General features: G+C 43.7%; 1 protein-coding gene across 1 annotated transcript; it reads right to left on the reverse strand.

Annotated features, from left to right (window-relative positions):
- Positions 1–5,934: 5,934 nt before the first annotated feature.
- On the reverse strand, positions 5,935–19,584 carry ism2b (isthmin 2b). The gene is made up of 8 exons (XM_034579778.1): positions 18,861–19,584; positions 13,970–14,221; positions 12,692–13,025; positions 10,741–10,878; positions 10,573–10,641; positions 8,236–9,995; positions 7,817–8,149; positions 5,935–7,663 (listed from the first exon to the last, which is right to left on the reverse strand). Exons 1-6 carry the CDS (start codon positions 18,969–18,971, stop codon positions 9,478–9,480), a joined length of 1,422 nt encoding a protein of 473 aa, XP_034435669.1. The 5' UTR covers positions 18,972–19,584; the 3' UTR covers positions 5,935–7,663; positions 7,817–8,149; positions 8,236–9,477.
- Between the last annotated feature and the right edge of the window lie 578 nt (positions 19,585–20,162).

Below are 20,162 nucleotides of genomic sequence, written 5' to 3' on the forward strand. Positions count from 1 at the left end.
ATGTTTGCTTGTGTAAATATATCGGCTGATCACCACACGCACTCTGCGCTGCTAAAAGGGGCTAAAGGGCTGCGGCAAAGTTAGCGTGTCGGCACAAAATCGGATTTAAAATCTGCTGCTGTCAACGATTCCCAGATGAAGCAGCCTGTGCAGCTTTATAGCAAAAAAGTGTTGTGATCCACGTGGTTAAAAAACATTAGTCAATATCTGTTTATCTGTTTCGGGTCATTTAGCCACTGCTGTCATTTTATCAGATCGACCCAAAAAACGCTCACACACTCACCAAGTTATCATTCTGCAGGCTAACATGAAACTGGAAGCAGTGAACACGACACTAATCTGAGCACCATCGCACAAAAGGATTATCCTTACATGGTTAAACAAAGCTGTTAATAGACACCCGGTAACAACAATCGACACTCGGTGGTAACAACGTGAAAAGTCTATTCTACTGCGTCTGGGCACGTAGAGCATCATTAGAGGATTTAACCAGACACTGAATCACTGTGACTTTTAAGGTCAAAATAAGAATCTATATTCTTGTTTTGCAGATCAACAGATGTCAAATTTAAGCAACAACTTTTAGTTGATTTATCATTTAGTCAAACTACGGAACATTTATTGGCAACTATTCATCGTTGGATCATTGGACGATCGGACCTATTTTTCTGTTTCCATTTGGGAAATTTGGTACATTTGAACACAAGCACTGGACCCAAAACGCCAAAGTGGGACAAAGAGGTGGAGTGAAAGTTAAAGAGAGATTTCATCACAGGGATTTAATGAGCATGTGGACAGACACCAGACTCACACAGGGAGCAGAGCTGAGACACAAACAACAGGCTGGAGTCACGACAGCAGGGGAGCAGCCACAAATATCATTAAAAGGCCCAAAAAAACAATGCAGGATAAGGCATCTCTGAGATGTCACTGGATTTGGGAGAATTGCAGATCCCAGCAAAATGTAATGTTTTGTGATTTTGACTGGTGTTCGGACAACACATTTAAAGATGGGCTGTTATAAAATGTGACTATTTACGATGAGGTGATCGATCAATAATCCAAATAAATGGCTGATCAATCCATAAATCCCCCCCCCCCCCCCCCCCCAACCTCCTTAAGACAGTGCATTTTTGTATCTTAACTTGTGTGAGAATGTGTGAAGATAAATTTGTAGAATAGGGAAAATAACAAAGTATCGACATTGAGGGCTGTGTGTTTACTCATGGTGACCAGCAGGGGGTACTCTATGTCAGTCTCCTCAAACATCCTGTACTCTCCTGTCTATGCTTTTTCTGTGGAGGCTCACTAGGGGACAAAAAAAAGGCAGTTTCTCCCTCACGTTTATTTTTTATTTTTTATTAAAGAGCGTGGCCTTTTATGTTGAGTGTATCATTTCTTAATTTCACTTTCAGTTTCTGTGAGGAGAAGGACTCAAAGTGAAGCTCGGGACATGAGAATGCTGCGGTTGTTTGCAGGAGCAGAGTAAATTTGCTCGTGGGGCCGGCGTTTATCGATAGTTTCTTTATGACATGAAGAAACTATGACAGTAAATGACCACAATTCAGATTTCTTTGTTTGCTGGGGTCAAAACATGCAGGGTCAAATGAGCACGTTGTCTGTTTTTCGTTTGGATCAGCCCTGCGAGTAAAGGTTCTCACAATCTGATCCAAGTCTGACCTGCAAAGCCACTTTCCCCCAGCTGGTTTACTACGACCCAGCCGCCTTTGTCGCCATGGCTACCTCATACCTGGGCATATTGTTTGCTGTGACCTCCGAGCTTGTCTGCATTCTTATCTCCGAAAGAACGTGCACTCATAGCTTTGGTCCAGGGTCTCTGCTCTGTGTAAACGCTGGAGGCTAGGGGCTGTTTGATGTTGTTATGGCTGGCCGTGTGCCGCCTGAGTACGACCGCATCTGCAGGGCCCTCACGTCCAGAAGGTATTGGGTTGGCCGCTCTTTTGATTATATTATCAACAGAGGGGTGGAGGGGCAGGGGGGGGGGGGGGGGGGGGGGGGGGGGGGAGAATTAAGACTCCCACTGGACATGTGTAAACACAAGTTTGTCCAGTCTGGTTAATCCAAAGAATGTGAGTTATTCAGACCTCTCTGAGGATGTTCATGTCCAGCGTCGGGATGATCTCTACTGTTTTTTCTCTAAATGTTTTTTTTGATAAAAAACATTTGCCGGTCCTCGGTTTTTGCGAAATTGCAAAGCGCAGAAAACATTAAAGAGGAAAGAAGATCTAGACGTCCTACCAATAATTATGAGATTGGTGGTCATGATTGAGTGACATTTTTTAATTCAGACATTAGCGCCCTCCCCAGGATACATTGATACAACTTTGGGGGATCCCTTTTTCCCCCCATATAGTATCATCTCAAACTTTTGACTTGCCGTGTTCTTTGGTTTGTTATAAATTATTCACAATTCAAATCATCGCCTCATCAGCTGAACTTTGTGTTTGGTGCTATGAGAAAAAAGGAAATTCAAAATGTGATCTCTTCTTTCTTTTGCTTATTTCTCCTAAACGCAACTGAGCTCAATCTAAGGTCAATATGAGAATTAGACTATTTTCTCAAATCCTTCAATTTAGCTCCTGGTCATTATTTAAGACCATAAAATGCTCCTATTTCTGTTTCCCTCCACTTTTCTTTAGTCGGCTAAAAAAAATAAAGATTTCCTGAGATGTAATTGAGATCCAACAGAAAACTTGATTTGCTTACGCACATTATCTGAAATTTGTCTCAGCGATCAAATTCTAGCCCAAAGAAAACTCTGAGAAGCCAATGAGTCCAGCAGATGATGTTACGGATTATGGATTTCTTCTTCTTGTTTCCATGTCTCTTTCTTGGAAATTTACAAACCCCCTTCAGTTTATCTGTCATCCAAGCCCATCCTCAACCGACCCTTACCGATAATTGAATGATTGAAATCAATCTTCTACAAATAAGACGATGATTTATTTCTCATGAGACAAAGAAGAAGGAAACATTTTAGTTTTGCTTTTCCTTAAAGGTCCAGTGTGTAAGATTTAGGTAAAAGGGATCTATTGGCAGAAATTGAATACAAAATAATCCTAGTGATGTTTTTACTAGTGTGTTTCATCTAAATTGTATGAATTGTTGTCTTCTTTACCCTAGAATGGGCTTTTTATATTTAAATACTTTATATTTACATCGGAAGAGGGTTTTTTACAGAAACCTAAACTGAAAAAACACCTTTTGAGTTTTTATGACAACTGAATTTTACCACAGGTTCTCTTTCATGTTTGGAAGTGGAGGGTGAGGTGAGGGGTATTCAGCTGCAACATACAACTTCACCACTAGATGTCACTAAATTCTACACGCTGAACCTTTAATAGGTGCAAACATGATTCCTGCTAAATATCAGCATGCTAACAGTGCCACATGCAGCACGTTAGGATGTCGTCATTCGATTTTTCATCCCTAATGAACAACTTGTGTCACCTGTAGGAGAAATGAGGGCAAAATCAAAATTTCACTTCTTGTGAAATGTTATTCTTGCTCCTTAAATTCTCTCGTGGGTGGAGGCTCCATTTTCGAGATGGCTCCTGTTGATCGTTTCAGAACAAGGCCGTCCTCTGTGTCGAGGAATGGGTTGAGTCCACCTCCAGATAATCCATAAGATCCTAAGATCCACTGGCATCCATATAAGTCCTGGAGCAGCTGAAGTGTGTGCATGAGTTTGTGTGCACGGGCTTCTTGGCATTAACACAGTATGTGGTTCATGACTTCTGTGACCCCCCCCCCCCCCCCCCGTCTGCCTCCTGTGTGAGTGTATGAGTTTGCATGGGGGTTATTACCCTCATGAACGGGGGGGGGGGGGGGGGGGCAGCCGGCAGCCGGCAGCCGGAGCAGTGACTGCTGGGCTGTTTGCAGGTTGACCAGCCGCAGAGCACCCAGAGGAAATCTCATGTTCTTGCCAGCCTACAAAAGTAAACAGATCTGAAACCACTGAGCGCTGGCATGAGGCCTGGGCCACCGGCACTATAACCAGAGGAATGACTCACACCACACACACACACACACACACACACACACACACACACACACACACACACACACACACACACACACACACAGTCACACACTCACACAAACACACGCGCACACATTCATTGACTAACATATAGGTGCACAAGGTGATGCATGCTTTGGTGATGGCAATCCAATCTTTCCACGTTATGCATGTGTAATAATCCACACACACCAACGTTGGTGAGCTGGAACGTCTGTTTAACCTCAGCGTACTTCTCCCTCTCTGACACGTGCCACCGGTGAAGTGTATTCACCCTGGTTTTCAAACCACGCATCCTCCCGGTAACTCTCCATTCTATATTTCTGGTAACATCTTCTGGACGGAGACAGTTTTGAATCCACTCTTTCATGTGCCCCTTTTCTTCCCTCTTCTGTTTCCCCCCTGCCTCAGTCCCTCTCTGCGTTCCCCCGCGTCCTCACATCTGCGGTTATTTATCTGTTATTCTGCGGCAGCAATGTGGTCAACATGTGTCTGGCTCCGCTCCACGCGGCACTCATCTGTAGTCAACTTAGGAAATCACCGGAGGAGCGTAGTAAACCATACCAAGCTCCTTATCGTTTAGAACACAGTGGATACATAACAGAGGGATGGAGTTCTAAATATCTCCCTTACTTTAGTACATCCTCCATTAATTGCATCCCACTTTTGACCTAATGTTCTAATGTGAAGGCATAGCCGTGAAGGATAGAAACCATGACCCACTGGATTTAGAGTATCTGAGAGGAGTGTTTGGATTCCCTGAGCCTATGGATTTAGATTACCCCGACCTTTGACCTTTAAATCTCACGGTTATTTAATCCTCTAGAAAGACTATAGGTTCGGACATGATGGTAGAAATACGGTAGATCAACCTAGAAACCTCGGTGGAGATGGATGACGGCGGTGGTGGTGGTTAGATAAAGCATGCAGGAGCTTAAAAGGTTAAAAGTATGGTACAGCAGGGCTGTTCTGTCTGCCGGGTCAAGTGGAATCACGTCTGCATTACGTTGATATCCAAGCTGCTTTTTCCTGGAATTTTTATGGCCAATGCCATTCCTCTTGCTTTTGCTCGGAATGAACCTTACACTGTATATAAAGACGAATGGCATGACTACTCCCCTGGTAGCTGGCTGCAGTAGAGGTCATAAACCCTGGCTCATCCATGTTCGTGGATTGGACATGGACCAAATAAAAAAGTCAAAGCACACATAAATTACAAATTTCTCAAGGATATTTCTGGTCATTTGAGGTAGTTCTTTTCACTGTTGTACGTCCTTTGTTTGGTTTTAATTGTGGGAAACATCATGATTGACAGCTGAGACTGACTCACGATTGGTCGAGTGCATGTATTAGTGGGGACCTCGCTGCCACGGCTCCATCCCCTGATCACTACAGCACAGACTCTGGCTCCGAAATAGCAACATTGCAGCGTTTGTATCGGTAATATTTTGGCTTCATTTCTGGATGGTGGAAGACACGTAGTCCAACTTTAATACAAAATTGGTTTCCTCGTTTTGTGTGCTAAGCTGGAGCTAGAAATGTATCTAATGAAATCCACATTACGGACGTGAATAAAGAGTTTTTCCCAGAAGGTCAAACTATCGCTTAAAATTTTGTGACAGAGAAAGCTGTATGGTGTGTCCCATTGGCTGTCCTGATATCACCCAGTGGCTTCATAAGGAAGTGACGTGTTTGTACTAACCGAATGCTCGCTGCACGGTACCTGTTGGAGAGGAAAGGTACGGAAAAGCTTGGTCAGTCAATAAATAGCATAACTACTTGGTTGGATAAGGGATTTTACTCTACAGTGCTGTGCTGTGCTATGCTTGGCTCCACTTCACGGTATCTGGAGTGTGGAAAAAGAAACGACACACTAAAAAGTCAGATGAATGCAAGGTCTTTATATATATATTTCATCAGCATAATTGCAACAACATTTTTTATTTATATAGCACTGCAGTACAACGTAAAATGAAACACACACTTTATGTTGCTGTACGAAGCGATATGAGGCATGTGGTTTCCCTTTTGATGCGGGTGCCTTCGTTTTTCAGTCGGATTAGTGCACCATGTTGAGTATAGAGTCATTTCAAAGCTTCGACAAAGTTAAAAAACAAAACGAGAGCAGACAAATAAATACTGTACAACACCATATATGTAATACTAGATTCAGAAATCACAAAAAGATCATGCTTCTCTCAACCGAACGCTTGATATATGCACTCTCATAGAACAATGCAGCATCTCTGGCGAGTTACCCTTCACAATAACACTACCGTCGACAAATGGCGAACGTGAGTACATTTTGATATATCATTTGCATGTGTGTGTGAGCGTGGATTCAAATATATACACGTGCACACACACAATTGGGTGACAAATGAAAGGAAAACCCAATATAAAGTGTCTTGGGCCACCACAAGCCTCCAGAAGAGCTTCTATTAGCGTCATGAGCTCAACAGGAGGGTTAACACCATTCTTCTAAAAGATATTCCCTCATTTGGTGTCAAGTGATGAATGATGGAGAAGAACGAGTAACACGCCCATCCAAAATCTCCCAGGGGTGTTCAGCTGAGCTCTGGTGACTGCGAAGGCCATAGCATATGATTCACATCATGGTCATACTCAATGCTTTTATCCGCCCTCATACTCTTTCTGCCTTTGTTAGGTTCCTTTGTTCGTATACTCTTTTTTTCCCCCTTCAATTTGTCACCAATCTGTATAGACTTATAAATAAAGTGCCTTCCTTCAAAATTGGTGATTCCAAAATGTAAATGCAAATCTGGAAGCAGAGTTCCTCAAAAAAAATAAAAGATTTGGAGCAAACATCCATGAAATCAGACGGGATAGAAAGGGCCATTCCTGGAGTTGTAGGATATTTCTAAGGGGTTTAAAATGATTGTCACTTGGAGTTTATTGGCGGAGGTATAAAGTCTTAAAACATCTACTGCTACAATGCTAACAATGCTCAATGTTTAATATGGTCACACATGAGCTTTTTCATTTCTTTGTGCTATACCTAACGATGGAAGACTCAAACGTTTCCTAAAGGTCAATGTTGGGCGTGTCCATTTGAATAGGAATGTCCTTTCTATCCAAGCAGCTTAAACTGCAATGACACCTTTCTACCACACTTAATGTACCGACAACAATAATTCAGATATAAGGGATCTATTTGCTTTTATAAACTGCACAAAAGTATTATCTCTTCACCACTTTCAATCCGGATTACACACACGATAACACTCAGTACTCTTTACCCCGATACACTTTGTACAAAGTCTGATAGTGCTCCGCTGTAGAGGTAAATGAACAAATTTGTTTATCATGGTCAGTGAGTCACCCTGAGAACATTGCAGAGACACATCTTTGAGCACAATCTACTCACTGTATAGCTGATTATTTCTTTCTCCTACATTTGCACTGAAGAGACTTAGGAGGTTGGATTTAACACAGGCACCAACAGTCGGATTTTTTAACTCTTTGGCACCCAGATGATATATATATATTGTAAAAATGTGAGGAAACGCACAACATCAATCTATGTGACAAAACATTTTTGAAATCCAATGTGATGTGCATTACTGTCTAAAGGCTGTTCTCACAATTCTCACAATCAAGCTCAATAAAGCAATTGAAAATTTCAAATGATTAATTAATAATTTATCTCTCAGGTTCACATCTCAAATTCTTTTATCATGACAATTTTTTTCTTTCCAAAAAATTGGTTTAAATGTACATTAATGTGAATGCATTTGGCATTTTTGGGTCTACTTATGTCCGACACCCTTCATTCTTTTCAAAATTTCAAATTTGTTGGACTATGCTTGTGTTTGTTGCATTAATACAGCCCACGCTCATGTATTCATATTACACCTGGTATTAAAATGTGTTTGGGTGAAGGTAATGCAATCTGAAAGTGCTGGACCACTGGAAAAGTACAGTTTCTACTAAATTTAACACAAATGTAAATGCAATTCTGTCGTCAACCCACAAACAACGTGGATGGAAATACATAATCGCATGTGACAGTTCCAGACCAGCGAGGTAGCAGCTAGGCAGCTACAAGCCATTAGCCAATAAACACATGAATCAGTCCTTCCTGTCCTCAGTCCTTAGCAGTGGACTTCATTCAACACATTTGTGAATGAAGTAAAGAAGAGAAAAGCAAACAAACACAATAATAAATCTACCATCTTCTTCTACTCTTTTTTTGCTCCTTGTTTTTTGGACAATGTGTAGCGGATGTAACGTGAGTTGGAAGGAGTCATTAAAGCTAAATCAGATCTCCGGCCACGTCCATACTACTATGTTATTATACGTGACCACTCACGTACAACTGGGCATGCACATGCTAGTGTAAACAAGAAGGAGTGTGCGTCTCACTGGACAGAGGAATTGATGCAGATTACTCAAAAAGTAGCTTGTCTCAGATTCTAACAGTTTTTGTCTTTGCTAACAGCTGTTAGCAAAGACAACAGAGTCAGCAATGCTTATAATTGATTATCCATGTTGCGTTCTACACGGCTAGCTGAAGCTAATGCCCCTTCCAGAAGGGGGTCATGTGATAAGAACCTGACGAATCAGCAAACGGTACGTCATGAGTAAAAAGACAAAATCAGCAGGCAGTTGTGAGTGTTTACGTCATTGTTTCTGAACGTCTTTGTTTCTGCTCGTCCAAACTAAAACACGGCTGCAGAGTTTTCAAACTTAAACTGGGCCAGCATTGTTTCCAAACTTCTCTGTTTTAGCGGCTCTAAAACTCTTGACTAGTGTGGATGCCAGGCGTATCTGTAGCTGAGTCGATACATTTGTGAATGTAGCATCAGTGACATTGGAGTCACACATTAATACCAGGTGTAAATGTCATCACATTCAAATGGTATCTAGATAAAAATCTGGTCATGATACTCTAACTGCCAGGTGTAAATGGAGTCATACATTTCCTAAGGTAAAACCTCCAAGAAGCATGATCAGGATGTTTACCATATGTTGCTATGGTCAATCACAAGCGCTCCAGGACACCGTCAAAAAAGCCAGTAGGTAGACATCATGCTCACACGCACCCAGGAGAGTGCAGTGAATAAAAAGAAACAGAGCTTGATGTCATGCCAGATGTGTAAATGGTTGGCAAGCAATGGGAGAACACTGCATTTTTTTCCATTCATGTAATTCAGTTCAGTTCAGTTGAGCCTGTTGTCAGGACACGGTGCCAAATCCTAACTTGAGACAGCCACACTTCACCATCGTTTCTAAACCCCACACATCTGCCAATCACAAAAGTGCATTTCCTCTGAGTCATCAATGCATGATGAATGGCTGATGCATGGTTTAGATGTAATATTTTCGTGACTTTCAAGGTAGACAGCCTCCGTTCAAATTAGGATTGGGCCCTCTGACTCTCTGAGTGAAGTTGTACGTTTGGCTGTGGTCCCTCAGTACTCCCTGGCCTCTTCTAGTTCGTTCATGAACACGTCTTCATGGGGGTTTGCTGGGCAGCTCAGCCCATTGTTGGGTGGACGCACCGCATGGAAGCGACTCCAATCTCCCTTGCACAGGATCCAGGGCAGCACGTCCACTTTGAAGTGTAGCTCAGGTGAGAACTCAGTGCTGATCAGGTTAGGCGTGCCTGCGCCTTTACCCCGCGTGATCAACCGCCCGCGTTCGTCATAACAACAGTGCTGCGCTGCGAGAGTAGACAAGTCACCAGAAAGTGCTGAGCGGATGCAGCTGCGCGCTGACGGCTTGTAGATGTCCAGGCGCTCCTTAGGGCCACTGGCATCACGCCAGCGGAACTGCCGGCCATGAGTCTCGTCATAGACACTGACGACGGTGTATCCTACTTCAGAGGGGTAGGAGCAGGGGCAGCTGGGCAGCTCGGACAGCACCTGGTGGAGGTACCTCTGTAGGAACTCACTCTTACAGTTGAGCCACTTCTCACAGCTGTCCACATCTGTTGAAAAGAGGACGACAATACCACATAATGTTACGGTTGTTCATGGTAGAACTACATAAACATCTATAGCTGCTTCCAGACATGCACTGAACTCCATCTCCTGAAATTTAATTGGAGGGGCTGCATGTGAGAGCGCAAATTACAGAGTGAGAGGCTGCAGACTTTTTTCCATTGGATTCATCGCGTAGGAGACACAGACAAATATGTCAACTTGGAATGACAACAAGATTTGTGAGCTTATGGTGATGAGGGCCTGTGTCAAAATGTGATTTTGGCAGCGTTATGTCCTGCCTCTACCTGCAGTGCCCTCTGGCAGACTCTGGTGAAAGTCTGGACCCAATTGTGCAGACATTCTCCGGGGTTTATGTCTGACAATTCAGTGAGCCAGTCCTTTTACCCTTGTGACATGAGTGGCATGCTGTTACTCGAGCATACTAAGCCAAGCAGGTTCTATCAAATAACATATCTAACTGAGGATGGTTTGTAAAATTGTGGACTGCAAAGAGTAAAGAGTTTTCAATACAGTGTAAAATATGAAAGATGTTATGGAGCATTCTTCATTAGATGAACTCACCTGTTCCAAATGGCTCGGTGCCATTCTCCATCTCGAAAGGAAAAGGTTCTACCACAGTGTTGACATCACCTACAAAAAGGAGAGTAATAAGTAAGATGTGGATTAAAAACCAGCGGGAACATAAAAATTATAAAATTGTATTTCTTTCAAATGGAAGTATAATCTCACCGGGGCAGGGCTCCTGGTCACACCTAGAGGCTTCTGTCAGAGTGCAGGAGTAGCCACAAGACTTCGTCCTCTTCCTCTCACCATGTCCACACGTCACTGAACAGGGAGACCAGGAAGTCCACTCATCCGTCTCCTTTTCTGTGGGAGAGAGAATTCAGTGACTGACACTTTCACACTCCATTTGACATGGAGAGATTAAAATGAAAGCATTAAATTATTGCAAAAAGGTGACTTAATTTAACAAGACCATAGGAAGCAGCTTCAAGGTGTCATGTGAGATTATAAACACAAACAAAAAGAAAAGCACCTTACAGTTTTGTACTGACGTGAACTCTGCGTGTCTAATCCACAATGTGTTTTCTTAGTTTCTTCCATTTAAATGGCAGTTTTCTGCTGCTCTAACCTTTCCCATGCAAACCCATATTCTTTTTAAAACGGCTTCAGTAAAATTAGAGAGAGAGAAGCTGTGCTGTGGCTGTCTGCCTCCGCACCATGTTTCCTTGTGGTGTTAATAATACTGAAAACAAGTCATTCTTGATTAAAGGCGAGGTGGGTGCAGAAATACCAGCCTGGGTGTAGCGAGCACCCAATTTGACTCTGTGGGCGCTGCCAGCTCGCCATGTGGCCATACGAGAATAAGGTCTCAGGAGAGTCTTAATTACAGAAGAAGCGAAGGCAGACATCCTTGATTTATGTTCTCAGAGTCTTTAGATGTGACCACTTAATAGGCATTGTTGCCCGTTGCTGGCTCGTCTGCGTGTGCAGAGAGTGTCTTTATATTGGCAGATGGAAAAGGGAAAGGATGTAGAGCCAAAATACTCAGGTTTTACTCAGGACACTTGCTACCGAGTTTTGAGGTTACGTTGAAAAGTTTGTACAACCACAACAGCCTTAAAAAGGCAGTCAACCACGCACAAATTTGTATATATGGGAAATGTCTTTAAAGATGCTCTAGGCTCTGGTAGATTGTGCACTAATTTACAGTAGGACTCACACACATTGGCCTAAAAACTGTCATCAAACTTTACTCTTCTTTCAGCATGTACACCTCTCTCTCTCTCTCTCTCTCTCTCTCTCTCTCTCTCTCTCTCTCTCTCTCTCTCTCTCCCCTCTCTATCTCTCTCTCTCTCTCTCTCTCTCTCACTCATTATTTACTATTTTTACCAGCGAATTAGTGGCCTGTGCAAACTGAGACAACATTTTTTCCCACCAGAAGAAGGCAGAATTAAGAGGGGGAAAGAGCAGTAAAAGTTATGCAGGACCCTGAAAGCCCCCGAAATTCTTGAACAGGCTCAAAAGGCAGAGCCGCCGAGGGCAGTGAGGGCCGCCACGGTCTGGGGTGGGGGGGGGGGGGGGCCCATGGGGTCCCGGGGAAGGATGAAAGAGCCGGCCGAACGGCCCCTGTCATTCTGAGTTCCCAATCTGCCCTCTAATTGTTCACAAGCAGAGGGCTGTTTTGTCCCAGGGAACATTGCCGGCCTCACGCTGCCATTAGCAAGCGCATCTGACCCATCTTCAAAAGGCAGGCCTCCGCGACCAGCACGACCAGTGTCGACTTCAAAGTGCCCATAATCCACAATGTCCTGATGGTCGAGTGCTCATGCTGCCTCGCATGCTGGCATCATTTAGTTGTCTCTGACTGTGAAGACAGTTATCGTGCAGCTTCCCTGAGCCGCCCTGTTGTTCTCTCTCTCTCTCTCTCTCTCTCTCTCTCTCTCTCTCTCTCTCTCTCTCTCTCCCTCTCTCTCTCTCTCCACTATCCTTTCTCACTTTCTGTCTCTCCTCCCAGACATTCACATTATCTCTTTTTTGCTATAAAAAATTAAATGATTGAATCGCTTTTAACTTTTTTTACTTTTGGTTAAACCTGCAGATTGTGATTTTTTTTCTTTTTTGGCATATGGTGCCTAAACGAGTTGTATGACTGAGTGTACCACTTGGCAAAACTAACCATAGTAGCTCTGCATTGGATCCCAGCCTTCGTTCCAACGAGTGTCCCAGTCTCCGCCCACTCCGCTGGGTAAGGGTTCCTCGCTGCCATAATCCAGCGAATAGTCTTCCTCCTCCTCTTCCTCGCCAGTTTCCTCCATGCCCGACCGGCTGTTGCTGTCCTCGCCAGAATCGGCGTCGGTGTAACTCCAGAAAAGAGGCCAGAAAAGCTTCTTGCCGCCAAGCCAATCTACTGTGGAAGAGGGGGAGGAGGAAGAGGAGGGCAGCCATTCTTTTTCCTTGGCCAGGTCCATCTCTACCTCCATCTGAGGGTCGTCCACAACCTCAATGGTCACCTGTGTAGGAATAAAGAGACGGGGTATCAGTTTGGATGTTGTCCCTCTCTGTCATTAAAACTGCAGCACCACCAGTACCTTCAGGCTGCTTTAGTGCTTGACTTACAAGCTCTTTAAGAAATCAACCATCTCAAATCTGCGGAGGAGTACTTTAGCAGGCGAACACTCTCTCCCCTGATCTAAGTCAGCCAAGCAGACGTAATCATGAGCATTCAGCCAACTAAACAGTCGTCTCAGGGAGAGAATTTGAGCATTTATTCTGGATAACTACCTCTCATTACCTCAACATGACTCATCCTAGATGCTGCAGTGCTTCCAAGGGCCTGCTTCAACTGATGTGAAGACCAGGCAACAGGAAGATTACAGGGGAAATCTTTTCATAACTCTTTTGACCTCAAAGTCACAGTTAGGAAGGAAATATGATAATAGGATTTGGTTTAAATTGTCTCCGTTGAGCATAACGTTAGTGTCAAAGAAGAGCACATCTGGTCAAAATGCTACAGGGAAAGACATTTCATCTGTCTCTGTGCTTGATGTAGACGTAGGCCGGCATCATTACGTCCCTTGAACCACATCCTGATTATGTTGACCAGAGCAAAAGAGGATAACTGCTATTTGAACTTCTTGGCAATTTAGAAGCAGATGATGAGGACAGTTCAGTCTTCAAGATTAGACTGAGATTGTTCATTTTGTTTCACGTCAAGGAAATAAATCATTTTAGAGGATAAAAGACAAAACTACCCTCGAAATTCTCCTCGTATAAAGTGTTTAAATTGAACCAATAATTCACCACTTCTTGATTACTGTACGACTGAAGCACACAAACTATACCTGGAATATGCAGTATTCCTGACCCTGTAGATATCTTGAAGGCTCTCTTAGAAGCTTAACTTCTGGATTTTAACAGATACAGAAATGTGTGACACCTGTCACTCTCCACTCACCTGTATGTTGGGGTTCTGTGAGTTCATGTCGGCGTTGGCCAGGTCTGGAAAGTTCTGGAGATCCAGGATGAAGGGTTTGGTCTCCTCCTCAGGCTCAGGCTGTGGGAGAACCCCAACGGAGCGGTGCTGCGGGTGCGACCACCTCCTCTGGTGGCTGTGTGGCTCGGGCAGCAGACTCTGCACCTGGTTCTGCTGCTCCAAAGTCTCAGGGACATACTGGACCCCACCGTTATGAACAGGGTGGCCGTGACCCTGATAGAAAGAACAAATCAAGACATAGGATGGGTTATTGGGTGTTTACCTTAATTAGAAACTATAATCTGGAAGGATTTAAAAGATTAAATTCCATTTTTCATCTATGCTGAAGATGTGCAGACACCACCTTCAAAATGGGCAACTGGGACAAGCATAAGGTAGTCACTGATACACATGCAAAACCCAGGGCCATTTTTAATGCTATTGAGTAAAATAAATCCATCATTTATTCCTACTCTTTGAGGTGTATACAACAATTAGCGCTCTGTTTCCAGGAAGAATCCTTGAAACCATCTACCTTCTCATGACTTGGTCAGCAATTCCCAAAAGCCCCTGAGGCATCCAACTAAAGAGCCAAGTGACCAACCAGCCTTCGTTCATTTCATTCTCATCTTTTTTTCCCACAACAGTCATGGCATCCAGGCAGCGGACAAAGAGGGGCCTGTGCCAGAGGGATCCTCTTTTAGCTTTAATGAGAGGGCCTGGGAGGCGTGGGACCCCTGGGCTGGTGCAAGTGTGTCTGAACCTGCTGCGCTGCCGCCACTATGGCCACCGCTTAATGTGACCTTCCAGGTTGTGCAGCGTTGATCTCTGAGACTAATGGTGATATTATAATGGAGGGGAGCTGTACTGTAGCTGAAATACAGTCACTAAAAGTGGATTTACAGAGAGGTCTGATCCTCCAGGGTGCATGTCTCTGTTTCACCTCTAACAGGACATACATCTATTCCATTCCTGATTCTGGTCAAAACCAAAAACCAAACTATACCAAACTCTAATGAACCCTGCGGTCTGCTATTCACTCATTACTGTCCCGAACACACTTAAGTGGCATGACCATATGATTGGACAGGACCTTAAGTTTGGACCTAAGCCAGTTTGCGGTCTACTAGGAGCAAACCAGCGGCAGTTAGAGGGGCTAAAGAGGAGAAGAAATGTCTGAATTAATGACCAGTCGGTTGATGATTTATAGTTATGGCCTCTGGAACGGGGAGTACTTTTCACTGACTGCTTGTGATTGTCCCATAAAGAAGTTATGTGGTCGGACAAATCCAAGCATGTGAACACAGAATGCCTGTTTAGAGGAGAAGCCTGTCAAGCATGATAAATGATGGATGAAGAGTTGGCCCCCTCCCCAGATATCTGTAAACTAGTGATGACAAGTAGATAACCTTTTGGGGATGGTTAGCCTATCTCGCTGTAATTTCATCCGCCATACGCGAATGCATGGGCATATTGCAATAAATCCAAATTGGCCATTTACAACCGACATTTTGAACACATTCTAATACTAAATGCTAAATATTGCAAGAAGTACTAATGCGCATGTAAATCTTAAAACATTTGAAGACAATATGCAAAGTGTAGAGCTGAAACAGTCAAGTAATCAATTAGCTGATGAAAAGACAAATAATCTGCAACTATTCTTATAATTGTTTAATCGTTCAAACGACAAAACATTTCCAGTTAAAGCCTCAGAATTGTAAATATTTGCGGCTCTTCTCTGTTTTATATGATTGTCAACCGAAATAAACAAGTCATTTGACAATGTCACCTTGGAAACTCACTATTGCCCGACATGTTATACTGTAGAATTAATAAATGATTATTCAGCCAATTATTCAATCCTAAAAATAATCTTTAAATAGCATCAGAAAGCTTTTAAGTTGTGCTTGCGTGTGTTATCTGTTGAGTTAGTTAGTTATTTATCAAGTTAGATTTTAATCCTCAAATTAATGGTCTATCTTAAGAAAAGGCAATTATTTGTGCATTATCCATGTGTAAACTTTTTCATACGGGAATGCACCAACACCACGTTGTATTGCCAGTATCTCCAATTTAACATATTACTTCTAGTCTAAATCAAACAAATTAAACAAATGATCTTCTATGTCAAAATAACAAATAATCAAGATCCGGCTTCTCTCATATTTACCCTGATTTCTGATACGACAGCGTGATTACTAGGCTACTGGCCTGTTATTAGCTTGAGTGCACTGAGCAGCGTCCGTGTACACCTCCCTCACACATGCCCTAACACCCAAGGACTTGCGCAAGTTCACAAGAAAGACTAAGTCCAGAGTCATGAGAGGCCACATACTTTCACACCCTCCTCATCTCGTCCTGTTACACATCTGGATCCTGTATTCTTTCGCCCTGTATATCACTCTCTCCTCCGTCCTCCCTCCCCCCCCCCCCCCCCCCCCCGTTCTCTCTGATCCCGCTCTCTTCCTCTCAGTAGTGGAGCTGTTCTGATCAAAGGCCCGATGGCCGATGGCGTGCAGCGCGTTTAACTGGGGAACTATATGGATGCAGCAGGGGACCCCAGACTGGCGTGGAGACTGGCTTCTCTCCACAGAGAGACATCAATGACAAATCCAACCCCTTTGGCACAGCGCTGTTGTCCTCTTTTCAAGTGACTGAGAAGAATGGATCCATTTTGAGCTACTGTTGTCGCTGCTGCTGATGGTGACACACATTCAGGTTAGGGGGAGCAGGACGGGATGGGGGCTGAGGTGAGGGGTGTGAGTGGGATCTGGTGGATTCTGGGGAGGCAGACGGTGTGGCAGCCCTGATTTATGTGCCCGCAGATATCAAAGGCCTCTGCACTTGGCCGTTTCCAAACCATTACAGAAGAACAAAGAACAATAAACTATGGGAGCTCTTTGATCGCCGCCTCTTGCAAATGGAAACGGGACAACAAATGCATGCCTGGTTGAATCGGGGTGAGGTTGTGGAGGTTAAGCTGGGAGGTGGGGGGGGGGGGGGGGGGGGGGGGGAGGTTGGTGGGCGTAGAAAACAGACAGGGCGATCAGGACAAACGATATTTGGGAAAGAGGCCACTTCAAAAACAAACTCTTGTTTCTCCTTTGCCAAGAGATGGGGGGTAAAAACCAAAAAACAGGAAATTCCACATTAACACAATAAAGAGCCAATGTAAACAATCAGATGGATGACACTTGACCCCCCCGGCCCCAGTGCGAGGGATGCCTAGGGTTCGCCTTATTCTGGTTACATAAGCATCTCGTTACTGGGCACCCGCTTTGCTGAGCCTCCCCTCCTCCTTCTCCCTTCCTCTAATCTCCCCTCTCCATCCACCACTTACAGACACGCATCCAGCAGGTCACAGGCGGAGGTACGGAGTCACCAACTGCAGCCTTTTCGGTGAATGAATAGAACAATCTCAACAAGCCGCAGTGAGATTTTTTTTTTTCTTCCTCAGTAATCATTCCCCTCCCTTCTTCCCTCCCTCCCTCCATCCCTCCCTCCCTCGCCCTCCCCTTTCCCTCTCTCCCTGTCTTTCCCTTTGCTTTGACATCAATCAGTCAGATGATGAGAGAGAGAACGTCCCAATAGGGCATCCATGGGAGGCCACACAAGAAGGAGCCGGTTTCAAAGGCAAAAACTCAACCCTGACACAAACACACACAAACAGACTTTGATATCCAAATATGTCCGTGTGTAACACAAACATTCCCGTAGACACACACAGGCACAACACACTACACAGTGTGTGTGTGTGTGTGTGTGTGTAGAGAGAGAGAGAGAGAGAGAGAGAGAGAGTTTAGATTTATTATAGCAGGATGTATGCAGAGGGGATGGCAAGGTTTACTATACATGGAGAGAAGAATGGAACAAAAGAGAGCAACACCACTTATCTACTCACTGAATTGATTCAATTACTTGATGGATGTTTTAATAAGAATCAAATACACAGTGAAATGTTGTAAATGACACAATTACTAGCCTAACTAATAAGGTTAAAGGTTCTTAATTGCAGAGTGTTTTGTCTTTAATAACAGTTATTACATTTTTACGTGTAGTAAAAGCTGCCGAGGAACTTTTTTAAACGTTAGGTGAAAGTTTTCTGGGATGTTTGAATGATATTGTCCCTGTTATTTTTCTTAATGAAAGCATGTGTCGTAAATGACAATTACTCAAGGTACTTAAATGTAGTGTGTTTTGTACTGAATGAAAGTTATGCTGCAATAATACGACATTTAAATGTGTAATAAAAGCTACGCGGGAACTTTTTAAAACTTACATTAAAGTTTTTCTGTGACGTTTGCATGATGAACTTAATAATGGCATGTGTTGTATATGGCACACAACTACTTCCTGCCTTAACTTACATCATTAAAGTTAAATAAACAGTTCTGCTAAGATTATTTGACATTTTTATGTGTAACAAAAGCTACACAGGAACTTTTTAAAACTTAAATTAAAGTCTTTCTGTGAACTTAGCGTGACATTGTCTCCTTTATTTCAATGAACTTAATGATGGCATGTGTTGCATATGGCACACTATTACTAACCTATATAATTAAAGTTAAATAAACAGTTGTGATAAGATCAGTTTCACGTGTAATAAAAGCTACGCAAGAACTTTTTAAAAGTCAGTTTGTCTGTGACGTGTGATGTGTGATGTTGACGGTGTTTTATGTTGTATTAACAATGTTATATTTGTTTTTTGAAGGGTTCTGTGCTAATAGTTTAGCCGTTAGCTCAAAACTCGTTAGCTTTTGTCAGTGACAGGTGAGATTCCACGAGTCGCAGCTGCTTGAAAGTTGCTCAACTATGAAGACAATGTAAAGAGAAGCGACACAAAATGTTCAAAGTGGAGAATAGCACGCACCTTGTGGGCGACACTCTTGTGTCTGGTGGGGAAGCCCGAGCCCAGACTGAGCAGGAGCACCGACCAGAGCACGAGCAGCAGCTGGAGTCTCCTCGCGACCTCCTGACGCATGTTCTCCGCTTCGTGGACGTTTGAAGGCAAAAAAAAAAAAAAAAAAAAAAAAAGACAAAAGTTCTCTGACGCTCGTGTCCAACTCTTCTCTCCGTGGACGAGTTGTTGTTGTTGTTGTTGTTGGAAGTGGAAGCGTCCCCCCCCTCCTCGTCAGCAGCTCAGACTCGGGACAGACCCGGCGTCGGGAGGTGTGGGACTTTATGAAGATGCGCACCAGCGTGGAGAGGTGGCCCGCGCGCTGTCCATATCTGGCACCGGCGCCTCCTGCAGCAACTGTCAGTCCGTGTGTCGGCTCGAGTCCCGCTGCTGCTGCTGCTGCTGCTGCTGCTGCTGCTGCTGCCTCTTCTCCTTCTTCTCTCCCCCATAAACAAACCACGGAGCTTTAAGTACCACAAACGAGTCGGATCACCCCACGCACGATCTCCCCGTCCGCACCGGCGCCCGCGTATTCTACCGCTTTACACACCGTGAGTCATCCCGGTGTGGGTGGGTGGATGTTTTCTCCCAATGCGTTGACATCTGGAGTTCATCGCACGCTGCGCCTTTTTCTTAGCCGCGATGCGCTAATCCATTATCCTGCTGAAGTTCATCCACCGGTTCCAGTGCGCGCGCGTGTGTGTGTGTGTGCGATAGTGTGCGCGTGTGTGTGTGTGTGTGTGTGCACCCGCTCCAGCCAACCGGGTTCGGTAAACTTGCCTTTTACGCACGCATTGTGCTGCAGGGGTTGGGGGCTGGAGGCTCACAGCTGTGAGTGGGGGGGGGGGGCGCACTGGGTTTATTGATAATGTACAAGGTTAAATTTACTCATAACCTAATAATCCAAACAAATACTCACATCTTCATATCGTCGTTGTTTTAATAGTGACATTTAAATCATCTTTCAAAACTGTCTTCTAGAAGCTTTTACTTAACTGTTTTTAACTATTATTACTGTTTCTTTTATCATTTTCCTTTGCCATCAATTTTAAATGATGTTGATTTATTTGATTTGTTGTCCTTGAGTTTAGATGTTGTATAATATCATTTTCTGCCTTTCATTTAGAATGTGGTCGCATTATTTCCCTCTTAAATCATGGCATTCTCTTTGATCTTGTTTTGCCCTTGAAGACGGACAAGTTCTCAGGCTTCTTTTAAATCCATTCTTAAAACTTTAAGAACTTTCTTTACACTAATACTATTGATTTGATTGTA

Source organism: Hippoglossus hippoglossus, chromosome 24 (assembly GCF_009819705.1).
Source record: "Hippoglossus hippoglossus isolate fHipHip1 chromosome 24, fHipHip1.pri, whole genome shotgun sequence".
Classification (NCBI taxonomy): Eukaryota; Metazoa; Chordata; class Actinopteri; order Pleuronectiformes; family Pleuronectidae; genus Hippoglossus; species Hippoglossus hippoglossus.

Coding starts and splice junctions, on each gene's coding strand:
- ism2b (XM_034579778.1), bottom strand. CDS start 18,971: ATGCGTCAGGAGGTCGCGAGGAGACTCCAGCTGCTGCTCGTGCTCTGG. Junction 14,222..18,860: donor ACAAGAGTGTCGCCCACAAG/GTGCGTGCTATT, acceptor TCTTTCTATCAG/GGTCACGGCCACCCTGTTCA. Junction 13,026..13,969: donor CACAGAACCCCAACATACAG/GTGAGTGGAGAG, acceptor ATTCCTACACAG/GTGACCATTGAGGTTGTGGA.